This window comes from Ranitomeya imitator, chromosome 5 (genome assembly GCF_032444005.1).
Source record: "Ranitomeya imitator isolate aRanImi1 chromosome 5, aRanImi1.pri, whole genome shotgun sequence".
NCBI classification, from domain to species: Eukaryota; Metazoa; Chordata; class Amphibia; order Anura; family Dendrobatidae; genus Ranitomeya; species Ranitomeya imitator.
In genome coordinates, this window is record NC_091286.1 from 476,508,194 (window position 1) to 476,521,616 (window position 13,423).

A 13,423-nucleotide genomic window follows, 5' to 3' on the forward strand; every position below is an offset into this window, starting at 1 on the left:
TCAGCACAACAAAACAAATCAAACAGTGTTACCAACTTGCTGTCACAGGCGCTTCTTAGTCTCTAAGATAGACTACCCACAATGGTCTTTCTCCAGCTCCAGCACCAGGTTCTTTTGGTCGCTCCTAAATCCTGGACTCGAACTCTAGCCAAGATTAAAACCATCTCAGTAACCTATTGCTACAGGTGCACTTTCTCCCGTGACTTACATCACCGAGGCCAGCCACCTTGGTGACTAACACCTGCCATCCAGGACCATACCTCTTGCTTTCTTAACTTAACACTACACTGTGTGCAGAATTATTAGGCAAGTTGTGTTTTCATCACATGATACTTTTTATACATGTTGTCCTACTCCAAGCTGTTCAGGCTTGAGAGCCAACTACCAATTAAGTAAATCAGGTGATGCACATCTCTGTAATGAGGAGGGGTGTTGTCTAATGATATCAAAACCCTATATAATGTGTGCTTAATTATTAGGCAACTTCCTTTCCTTTGGCAAAATGGGTGAGAAGAGAGATTTGACGGGCTCTGAAAAGTCCAAAATTGTGAGATGTCTTGCAGAGGGATGCAGCAGTCTTGAAATTGTCAAACTTTTGAAGCGTGATCACCGAACAATCAAGCGTTTCATGGCAAATAGCCAACAGGGTATAAATATCTTAAGACTGACTTTTCAAAGGTTTTATGGACTGATGAAATGAGAGTGACTCTTGATGGGCCAAATGGATGGGCCAGAGGCTGGATCAGTAAAGGGCAGAGAGCTCCACTCCGACTCAGACGCCATCAAGGTGGAGGTGGGGTACTGGTATGGGCTGGTATCATCAAAGATGAACTTGTGGGACATTTTCGGGTTGAGGATGGGGAGAAGCTCAACTCCCAGACCTACTGCCAGTTTTTGGAAGACAACTTCTTCAAGCAGTGCTACAGGAAGAAGTCGGTATCGTTCAAGAAAAACATGTTTTTCATGCAGGACAATGCTCCATCACATGCCTTCAACTACTCCACAGCGTGGCTGGCCAGTAAAGGTCTCAAAGAAGAAAAAATAATGACATGGTCCCCTTGTTCACCTGATCTGAACCCCATAGAGAACCCGTGGTCCCTCATAAAATGTGAGATCTACAGGGAGGGAAAACAGTACACTTCTTGGAACAGTGTCTGGGAGGCTGTGATGGCTGCTGCACGGAATGTTGATCGTAAACAGATCAAGCAACTGACAGAATCCATGGACGGAAGGCTGTTGAGTGTCATCATATATGAAGGTGGCTATATTGGTCACTAATTTTTGTGGGTTTTGTTTTTGAATGTCAGAAATGTTTATTTCTAAATTTTGTGCCGTTAAATTGGTTTACCTGGTGAAAATAAACAAGTGAGATGGGAATATATTTGGTTTTTATTAAGTTGCGTAATGATTCTTCACAGTAATAGTTACCTGCACAAACAGATATCCTCCTAAGATAGCCAAATCTAAAAAAAAACCACTCCAACTTCCACAAATATTAAAGGGACACTGTCACCTGAATTTGGAGGGAACAATCTTCAGCCATGTAGTCGGGGTTTTGGGGTTTTTGATTCACCCTTTCCTTACCCGCTGGCTGCATGCTGGCTGCAATATTGGATTGAAGTTCATTCTCTGTCCTCTGTAGTACATGCCTGCACAAGGCAATCTTGCCTTGCGCAGGCGTGTACTATGGAGGACAGAGAATGAACTTCAATCCAATATTGCAGCCAGCAGGCAACCAGCGGGTAAGGAAAGGGTGAATCAAACACCCAAAAACCCCGCCTCCATGGCTGAAGATTGTTCCCTCCAAATTCAGGTGACAGTGTCCCTTTAAGCTTTGATTTTTATGAGCCTTTTTGGTTGATTGAGAACATAGTTGTTGATCAATGATAAAAAATAATCCTCTAAAATACAACCTGCCTAATAATTCTGCACACAGTGTACACACTTCTAGTAAAAACTATATATCTTCCCATGTACAGTGCCTTGCGAAAGTATTCGGCCCCCTGGAACTTCAACCTTTTCCCACATATCATGCTTCAAACATAAAGATACCAAGTTAATTTCTTTAATGCAAGCTCAGAAGCTGAGCTTGCATCATTGCCAGCAGACATTGGCTATTCAGCTTGCATCTACCTCTAATAGCAGCAGGAGGAGCTGAGCTCTGCCCGCTGCTTTTATCCTCTGAGTTTCTGACAGCGGCATTTAATACACACAAATTAAGGGGTGTGCTGTTCCACATGCCCATGGCCTCCTTCCACACAATAAGATCCTTGGGGAGCTAATGGATTGTTATAGCAGCTGCGGTTCTGCTAAAGACACCAATGCCTGCTATTATGGTGCTCCAGTGAAGGCTAGCCTGTGGCTGCTAATCAAAGGATATTCTGATTTTTTTTTTGCTATATACTGCAATACTCTGGCGTTGCAGTATATAGTATAAGCGATTAAATTATCGTAGGTTCAAGCCCCCTTAAAAAATAAAAGGGAAAAAGAAAAGTTTAAAAAAAATATAGAAAAAAATAAAAAAATTCAAACCATCCTGCTTTCCCCCATTAAAAAAATAAACAAATCTGGCATTGCTGTATTTGTAAAAGTTCAAGCTATTAAAATATAACATTTATGAGCCCTATCAGCAAGCTCAAAAACGAGAAAAAAAACATTCTCCTTCTGGAGTTAAGGGTTTTTTACTTGCTGCAACACCACAAAAATACAATATGAAGTAATCAAATTGTTGTATCTACTCCAAAACGGTATAAATAAAATCATCAGATTGCCAGGCAAAAACCAAGCTCTCACACCGCTACATCAACAGAAAAATGAAAAGGCTACTGGTCTTGGAAAATGGCGACACAAGCAGTTTTTTTTACCACTTAAGGGGTATTCTAAAGTTGCCTCCTGAGCAGCTCACAACTCTGCAGTCTCCTCACTTCCTCTGTTCTAGCATGGCGGGCTCTTCTTCTTGAGTGACAGTTCTTGTGAATAGAACTGTAGTATTAGTAGACCTGCTTTGGAAAAATTTGATGCTGGAGCTGCTACAGGCTGGTGGTTTTGTAAGATTTATGACAGCAGTTACCGTAGTTATCAATAGCTGAGAGGGAGTGAGGTGAGCAGCTAAGGCTAGCTTCACACTAGCATTTGGCAGGGCTGCAGACGGCAGCCTTCTTCCTCTGTGAAGCCCCGCCCACTGCCACACACCTTCCTTCAGCTCCGCCTACGTCTGCATGCGTCCTGTGTACCCTATCTTTAACATTGGGTATGCAGGCCATGCGGATGAAGCTGTGCCGACCGCAGCAAAATCCTAACATGTTGCGTTTGACACAGGTCAGCGCAGTGTCAAGACGACGCATGCGGAGGCATCCGCATACATCCGTATGGCCTGCATACCCAATGTTAAAGATAGGGTACGCAGAACGCATGCAGACGTAGGCGGAGCTGAAGGAAGAGGCGTGGCTTCACGGAGGAAGAAGGCTGCCATCCGCAGCCCTGCCAAACGCTAGTGTGAATCTAGTCTAAGTGCTATATACAAATCAGGTGGCTGGAGAGATGTGACTGGGATATTAGGAGTTAACCACAAAAGGATAACTACTATGCCCACGTAGCCAGGGTCTGAGCAGGCACGAATGATAAACATAAATAATAAGTTGCAGATTTGAGGGGTGCTGCAGATTAGGCTATGTTCACATGTCCAGTAATGATCCATTAGAACGGATCCAGCAGAAATCCTCTAGGAAAAAATGTGCTGACACAACTTTCTAGTCCGTTATTCATTAACTGATCTCTGCCAGATCTGTTCATTTAACATTGGAGTCAATTTACATCAGATCCATTATTGTCGTGTCCATTGTTGTTCTCTATTTCTAACATAACCGGCAAGAAAACTCTGGATCTGTTCTAATGGATCATTACTGGACATGTGCACATAGTTTAAATATCAGATCAGTGCCATGCCCTATTAGTTTTGGTTTCTTGGTGCTGATTTCACCCAGTACATTAGGAATAACAGTAAAACCCTCATAAAACACATTTGATGATGTTGCTTTAAGTACTTTCACAGTGTATTTTTATACTAGATGTCAAGCTAACCTTAAAAAACATTCAATTTAGGTAATCAATAGCAGATCAGGTAGGAAGGCCAATACCCCATTAGTTAGCTGATACCCTTGTGTGTCTGTTGCTGAATGCATGGTATAAAGCTGAAACTAGTGGTCCTTCTTGAAAGCTAGAGCTTAGCTCATTCACTTCAGTGCTGTGATTTCCTGCTTGGTACACTGTGTACTTCCAGCAACTACAGACCATGTTTTAGCCGGATGCTTTACTCTCACTTAGCTGCTATTTGGCTGTGTATCATGTAATATTAATCTTATTTGTCTTTGTCTCTAGGCAGGTGTGTCGGGTGACAGGCGGTCTGCTTCCCCTTGTGCTGTTAGCCAGCAGTCCACTGTTCCTCAATCATCTGTAAGTGTCATTGTACAAGTTTTTTTGTAACATTGACCTTTTATAGTACTTTGTAATGGAAAATATTAATAAGAAAATAATGGCCATGAGTTAGCTAATTCTAGGACCACAATATGTTCATGACTTTGTGTGTGGAGTGGAATATTTATACCATTCAGTGCCTTGGCACACGCACAGCGTATATACATACTTGCGTATATATTGATTTTGAGCTTCAGCGCACACTTCCACACTGCTCCGTGATACAGATAAATAGACATGGCCAGCTGAATTCGGCCAGCGGGCTTTGAGTTTGACACTAGTCTAAGTGGGGCTGGTGGTTGTGAGAAGCGAAGGAAAAAAATGATTGAGATAGCCAAGCATGGTATTCTGCTATAGCTGAAACTTCTATAGACAGTAAATTGGAGCGGTAATTGCACATGTGTACTACTGTTTCATTCACACAGGGGACTCGGAAATCCCCATTCTTAGGGCCCCTTTCCACTTGTGTGAGAAAAAAACGGTCCGATTTACGGACCGAAAAAACGGATGTAACGTGTGCGATTGTCATGCGAGTGTCATGCGAGTGTAATGCGATTTTTTTAATCGCATCATCTGTTTTTACATCCGTATGCAATCCGTTTTTTTTCTCTGCAACTATTTTTATACAGTCATTTACAGGACTATTTACAGTGTTCTGTACCACAGAATGGTAAGGTATCCGTAAAAAACGGATGGAATACGGATGGTCCGTATTCCATGCGTTTTTTTTCTCGCACCCATTGACTTGCATTGGCGAGTCTCGTCCGAGAATCTCAGCAATACGCAGCATGCTGCGATTTTTTTCTCAGCCGACACAGATTTTTCTCAGTCCGATTTCGGCTGGGAAAAAAATCGCAAATGGAATGTCACCTATTGAAAAACATTGGTCCGAGTGCAATCCGATTTTTTATCGGATTGCACTCGTCCGTTTTTCTCACAAGTGGAAAGGGGCCCTTATAGTGTGGATCCCAGGGGTCAGATACGCAGTAATCTTTTGCGTAAGTGATAACGGTGTTTATAGGAAAACACATACAGTTCCAATCTACAAATTTCATATTAGTATGTAAAATCTGTAAACTAAGAAAATAGTTTTATTTTATACATGGAAGCATTTTTTTTTTTATAAAACACTCCACGTTTGTCACACTTAAATGTTTCAGATCACCAAACAAATTTAAATGTTAGCCAAAGATAACACAAGTAAACACAAAATGCAGTTTTTAAATGAAGGTCTTTATTATTAAGGGAAAAAGAAATCCAAACCTACAGGGCCCTGGGTGAAAAAGTGATTGCCCCCTAAACCTAATAAGTGGTTGGGCCACCCTTAGCAGTAGCAACTGCAATCAAGCGTTTTAATTGTTGTAATTCCGCCACAATGGAAGGTTTCCGAGCATGAACCACTTTTTAAGGATACACCACAGCATCTCAATAAGATTAACCCCTTTCTGACCTCGGACGGTATAGTACGTCTGAGGTCAGAAGCCCCGCTTTGATGCAGGGCTCCGGCGGTGAGCCCGCACCAAAGCCGGGACATGTCAGCTGTTTTGAACAGCTGACATGTGCCCGTAATAGGCGCGGGCAGAATTGCGATCTGCCCGCACCTATTAACTAGTTAAATGCCGCTGTCAAACGCAGACAGCGGCATTTAACTACCGCTTCCAGCCGGGCGGGCACATGATCGGGGGTCGGCGATGCGTCTCCATTGTAACCATAGAGGTCCTTGAGACCTCTATGGTTACTGATCGCCGGTGGCTGTGAGCGCCACCCTGTGGTCGGCGCTCACAGCACACCTCCATTTCTGCTACATAGCAGCGATCAGCAGATCGCTGCTATGTAGCAGAGGCGATCGAGTTGTGCCTGCTTCTAGCCTCCCATGGAGGCTATTGAAGCATGGCAAAAGTAAAAAAAAAAAAGTTGAAAAAAATCTTAAAAAAATATAAAAGTTTAAATCACCCCCCTTTCACCCCAATCAAAATAAATCAATTAAAAAAATATAAAATCTACGCATATTTGGTATCGCCGTGCTCAGAATCGCCCGATCTATCAACTAAAAAAAAGCATTAACCTGATCGCTAAACAACGTAGCGGGAAAAAAATTTGAAACGCCAGAATTACGTTTTTTTGGTCGCCGCGACATTGCATTTAAATGCAATAACGGGCGTTCAAAAGAACGTATCTGCACCGAAATGCTATCATTAAAAATGTAATCTCGGCACGCAAAAAATAAGCCCTCAACCGACCCCAGATCATGAAAAATGGAGACGCTACGGGTATCGGAAAATGGCGCAATTTTTTTTTTTTTTTTTTAGCAAAGTTTGGAGTTTTTTTTCACCACTTAGGTAAAATATAACCTAGTCATGTTAGGTGTCTACGAACTTGTACTGACCTGGAGAATCATAATGGCAGGTCATTCTAAGCATTTAGTGAACCTAGCAAAAAAGCCAAACAAAAAACAAGTGTGGGACTGCACTTTTTTTGCAATTTCACCGCACTTGGAATTTTTTTCCCGTTTTCTAGTACACGACATGGTAAAACCAATGATGTCGTTCAAAAGTACAACTCGTCCCGCAAAAAATAAGCCCTCACATGGCCAAATTGACGGAAAAATAAAAAAAGTTATGGCTCTGGGAAGGAGGGGAGCGAAAAACGAACACGGAAAAACGAAAAATCCCAAGGTCATGAAGGGGTTAAAGGAAAGGTGCCATCAAAAAATTTTTTTTTCAGAAATGGTAAAAATGTAAAGAATTAATGATTACATTTTCTTAAAAAATATTATCATTTGTTTATAATTTAGTAAAATATGAAAAATAATTTGAAAAGTTTTGGAATTTCCACTTTTAAACACTAGGGGGAGCAGCTGCTGAAATTTCAGAAAAACCTAGTGTACAAATAGCTCACATTACAGCACTGCAGTAATTATGGGCGGAGTCTGCTGACCTGTGTGATGTCTCCTCTCCTCCCCTTCTGGGTGTTTGCTAAGGGATTAGAGAGGATGATATTCAGGAACCCAGTGAGCAGCCATTTTGTTGGTGACTGCAGAGTAAGGCTGCCGTCACACTATCAGTATGTGGTCAGTATTTTAGCTCAGTATTTGTAGCCAAAACCAGGAGTGGAACAAACAGAGGAAAAGTATAATAGAAACATATGCATCACTTCTGCATTTATCACCCACTCCTGGTTTTAGCTACAAATACTGAGGTAAAATACTGACCAAATACTGATAGTGGACGGCAGCCTTAGTCTACTTTCACACTAGCGTTGTTGGCTGTACGTTGCAATGCGTCGTTCAGGAGAAAAAACACATCCTGCAAAGTTGTCTGCAGGATGCGTTTTTTCCCCATAGACTAACATTACCGAAGCATTATGACGTACTGCCACATGTCGCGACAGTTGCGTCATGTTTTGGTAGACCGCCGCCACAAAAAAAGTTACATGTAACGTTTGTGCGTCGAGTCCGCCATTTTTGACCACGCATGCACGGCCGAAACTCCGCCCCATCCTCCCCAGACCTTACAATGGGGCAGCGGAAGCGTCGTAAGACTGCTTCCGCTGCCCACGTCGGACATTTCTTTCACAGCATGCGTCGGTACGTCGGCCTGACGCACTGCGATGGGCCCGTACCGACGCTAGTGTGAAAGCAGCCTTATACTGACAAGTAGACAGTCACCGAGGATGGCAGGCAGCAAGGATTCTGGGAGATATGTGGTGGAGGGAGCAGGGTGACAGCAGCACAGAGTATTTCAGGAGAGCAGTGTGCTGGTCTATAGGAGCCCCTTGTTTGGTGCGCGGAGCAGCCAGGGATTGTACATAGAGCGCTGTCTTTTATACACATGGATGGACCGTCTGCTCCACAGAAATCCAGGAAACATTTCTGCGGATTGATGACCTGTTCTGATCCAGACTTTGCATGCAGACCCCATTCCCCTCCTCAGATCCTGTCTTCCCCATCCTGTCCTGGCGATGTGTGAATGCGAGGCGACAGGCGCAGTCCGGGGTGACGCTGGGAAGGAAATGTAGCCATATAGTAACGATAAAAATGAGACCCCTCTCTTCAGCTGCCTCACTAGCCCCTCCCCCTGACTGCACCTAACTGGAGGTCATGCTGCCCCCTCTATTACCCCAGACCCGCGTGCAGGTGCTCAGCCAGAACCACCATAGAATAGGTCCGCTTTCTGAAGATAATACTGCCATAGTGTTCTCACATAATACCGCCATATAGATCACACACAATACTATCAAATAGATCACACAATACTGTCATACAGTTCTCACATAATACCACCATATAGATCACACATAATACCGCCAGTGTTCTCACATACCGCCATATAGATCACACATAATACTGCCATAGTGTTCTCACATAATACCGCCATATAGATCACACATAATACTGCCATAGTGTTCTCACATAATACTGCCATATAGAACACACAATACCACCATATAATTCTCACAATACTGATCAAGCATAATACCACCATACAGATCACATAATACCGTCATATAGATCTCAAATAATGCCATAATACAGCATGACGCCCGCAGCTCCTGTTATCGCACGCATTGAGTTGTGTGTGCAATGGGGAAAGATATGCAGGGGGGAGAGGAGTGCATAGGAGAGGATTAGATACACGGTTCACCAGACCGAATCACACAGGAGAGAATTAGATACACGGTTCACCAGACAGTATCACACAGGAGAGGATTAGATACACGGCTCAGCATAATATCACACAGTATAGGATTAGATACACGGATCAGCAGACAGTATCACACAGGAGAGGATTAGATACACGGCTCCGCATAGTATCACACAGGAGAGGATTAGATACACGGCTCAGCATAATATCACACAGTATAGGATTAGATGCATGGCTCAGCATAGTATCACACATGAGAGTATTAGATATACGGGCCAGCAGACAGTATTACACAGGAGAGGATTAGATGCATGCTCAGCATAGTATCACACATGAGAGGATTAGATACACGGTCCAGCAGACAGTATTACACAGGAGAGGATTAGATGTATGGCTCAGCATAGTATCACACATGAGAGGATTAGATACACGGGCCAGCAGACAGTATTACACAGGAGAGGATTAGATACACGGCTCAGCATAATATCACACAGTATAGGATTAGATACACGGGCCAGCAGACAGTATTACACAGGAGAGGATTAGATGCATGGCTCAGCATAGTATCACACATGAGAGGATTAGATACACAGGCCAGCAGACAGTAATACACAGGAGAGGATTAGATGCATGCTCAGCATAGTATCACACATGAGAGGATTAGATACACGGTCCAGCAGACAGTATTACACAGGAGAGGATTAGATGCATGGCTCAGCATAGTATCACACATGAGAGGATTAGATACACGGGCCAGCAGACAGTAATACACAGGAGAGGATTAGATGCATGCTCAGCATAGTATCACACATGAGAGGATTAGATACACGGTCCAGCAGACAGTATTACACAGGAGAGGATTAGATGCATGGCTCAGCATAGTATCACACATGAGAGGATTAGATACACGGGCCAGCAGACAGTATTACACAGGAGAGGATTAGATACACGGCTCAGCATAGTATCACACATGAGAGGATTAGATACACGGGCCAGCAGACAGTATTACACAGGAGAGGATTAGATACACGGCTCAGCACAGTATAGTGATAGATGCACGGTCTGATGTCCTGTGAGGAGCTACAGTGAGAGGTCGGAGCAGCACAGAGCCTCCCCCATTCCCCTCTGTTACCTCTCTGCAGCTCCTGATAGAGGACATCAGACCACAGCACTCCTTCACCCTCTCTAGCGATTCTAGAGATTACAGCCACACACCAGGCAGCAGAGGACAGGGAACGGCCGCTGACAGTGTGAAGGGGAGACAGATGTAGCTGCCCCTCCAACAGCACAGCTCTCAGTCACAGTGGAGCTCACAGGTACACTCCACTGTAGGCTGAAGCAAGATGGCGCCGATCTCCTGCCTCTGCTGTGATGTGGAGACAGCCCAGGGGGCGCAGCCACATCGGAGCAGAGAGCAGCTTATAATGCTAGCTATGGGGTCGGCTCCCGACTGCAGCCTCCTATGCCCAGGGCTGCCGTATTTGCTGAGTGTAAGTGTCGTGCTGGGACCCTTACACTTCTGCAAAGCAAAATGGCGGCGCCCAGTGGCTGCAAAAATAATTAATAATAAAAAAGATATTAAAGTTAAAAAAAATAATTTTGTATTAAAAATAATTGTTTATATAAACAATCATTTTTAATACAAAAACAAAATTGCAGCACCTTCCCTTTTAGGTCAGAACTTTGACTAGGCCACACCAAGGTCTAAATTTTGTTTTTCTTAAGCCATTCAGAGGTGGACTTGCTGGTGTGTTTTGAATCATTGCCCTGCTGCATAACCCAAGTGCGCTTCAACTTGAAGTCACGAACAGAAGGCCAAACATTAGTGATGAGCGACTATACTCGTTACTCGAGATTTTCCGAGCACGCTCGGGGGTCCTCCGAGTATTTTTTAGTGCTCGGAGATTTAGTTTTTCTTGCCGCAGCTGAATGATTTACATCTGTTAGCCAGCATAACTACATGTGGGGATTCCCTAGCAACCAGGCAACCCCCACATGTACTTATGCTGGCTGTACTTACGCAGATGTAATTCATTCAGCTGCGGCAATAAAAACTAAATTTCTGAGTACTAAAAAATACTCGGAGGACGCCCGAGCGTGCTTGAGAAATCTCAAGTAACGAGTATATTCGTTCATCACTACAAAACATTCTTCTTCAAGATTTTTTTTGGTAGACCGCAGAATTCATGGTTCCATTTACCACAGCAAGTCTTTCTGGTCCTGAAGCAGTAAAACAGCCCCAGACCATCAAACTACCACAATCATATTTTACTGTTGGTATGATGTTCCTTATTTGAAATTCTGTGTTACTTCGACGACAGATGTAATGGGACATACACGTTCCAAAAGATCAACTTTTGTCTCGTCAATGCACAGAATATTTTTCCAAAAGTGCTTTGGATCATCAAAATGTTTTCTGGCTGGTAAAACTGAAATGAACCTTTTTCTTCTTATTGCTCAGCAGTGACTGAGGCAAGTGTTTTTTTTTTTTAATTTGTTTATTAAACAACAACAAAAACAAATGGACATACATAGTTTACATATATCCAGGTCAAATACACTCATCATAGTAGTCATAAAAACACGGTAAGAGTATATAAAGAGTTTGCATTAATGTGTCTCAATACATAGACCGGATCATATAGGTTCAGGAAATTACAGTATGCCTACAGTACTTAAAACGTTAAAACTATTTTACTGCCAAAACAATCCCCATCTCATCTATAAAATAATACTGAAGCACAGCACGAACCAAGCATATTTTACCTTAAGTTTTATCACATTGGAACCAGACAATCAACCACGTGATGACATAGTAAGGTACGTCGAGTTCCATACAGCCCAGATTTTATTAAATTTCTCTAAACAGCCCCTATTCTGGTATAAGGTACACTCGTATGGTATGATTGAATTTACCAGCTCAATCCATGCCCTGAGAGATGGATACGTATTGCCCATCCAGCGCAAGGCTATTAGTTTCCTTGCCAAGAAAAGTGTCTCTCTTATGAAAATTTGAACATGTTGTCCCCACGTCTCTTCCTCTAGTACCCCAAATAGACAGACTAATGGATTCAGAGGAATAGGAATATGTACAAGAGAGGTCAGCAATGAAGTTACCTCATTCCAAAAAGATAGGATGACTGGACATCCCCATATCATGTGTATAAAGTCTGCCTCTCCTGTGTGGCATCTAAGGCATTCTGACGATTGAGACCAACCAATTTTGAATAGTTGTAACAGGGTTAAATATGATTGATGTATTATATGCATTTGTATCATTTTATTGTTAGCCGAAGGGGATACTTTAGTTGGGGACTCAAGAACCATCTCCCAGTCGTCATCGTGAAGATCAGGTACCAGGAGTTTCCACTTTTCTCTAACTGGTAGTAGAGCCGAGTCAGCGCCCACGGATAGCAGATATGTGTATAGCGCAGAGATAAGACCACAGGGTCCCTGTGATTTAAGGATTCCTATCAGTGGGAAGGATGATATTATTTGCGTCTTATTTATGTTACGCATATGTGATTGAATCGCTGATCTAAGTTGCAAATAGCGAAAGAACTGAGGCCGTGGGATGTCATATTTAAGTTGCAAATGTTCAAAAGACATTAGGGCACCCTGTTCGTATAAATAGGCAAGTGTTCTTTGGATGTTATTGTGGGGTCTTTTGTGACCTCTTGGATGATTCGTCGCTGCGTTCCTGGGGTAATTTGGTCGGCTGGACACTCCTGAGAAGGTTCACCACTGTTCAATGTATTCGCCAATTGTGGATAATGGCTTTCAATGTGGTTCGCTGGAGTTTCAAAACTTTAGAAATGGCTTTATACCCTTTTCCAGACTGATAGATCTCAGTTACTTTGTTTCTCATTTATTCCAGAATTTCTTTGGATCGCAGCATGATGTCTAGCTTCTGAGGATCTTTTGCTCTACTTCACTATTTAAGTGATTTCTTGATTGAGAACTGGTGTGGCAGTAATCATGTCTGCATGTGGCTAGGGAATTTGAACTCAGCTTCCCAAAGATGTGATAAACCACAGTTAATTAGTGTTTTAAGGGGGGGAGGACAATCACTTTTTCACCCAGGGCTTTGTAGGTTTGGATTTCTTTTTCCCTTAATAATAAAGAACTTCATATAAACTTCATATAAAAAGTGTATGTTGTGTTTACTTGTGTTATCTTTGTCTAATATTTAAATTTGTTTGGTGATCTGAAACATTTAAGTGTTACAAACATGCTAAAGCATAGGAAATCAGGAAGGAGGCAAACGCTTTTTTTCACACAACTGTATGTATTCTCTTTAGAATAGT

General features: G+C 42.7%; 1 protein-coding gene across 4 annotated transcripts in view; it reads left to right on the plus strand.

Annotated features, from left to right (window-relative positions):
* PHC3 (polyhomeotic homolog 3) overlaps positions 1 to 13,423 on the plus strand; it is a 179,695-nt gene that overhangs the window by 67,083 nt on the left and 99,189 nt on the right. For all 4 annotated transcript variants that reach the window (XM_069727342.1, XM_069727345.1, XM_069727343.1 and 1 more), the window contains exon 4: positions 4,378 to 4,452. In XM_069727342.1, the coding sequence (XP_069583443.1) occupies positions 4,378 to 4,452 (75 nt within the window). The remainder of the gene's footprint in view (positions 1 to 4,377; positions 4,453 to 13,423) is intronic.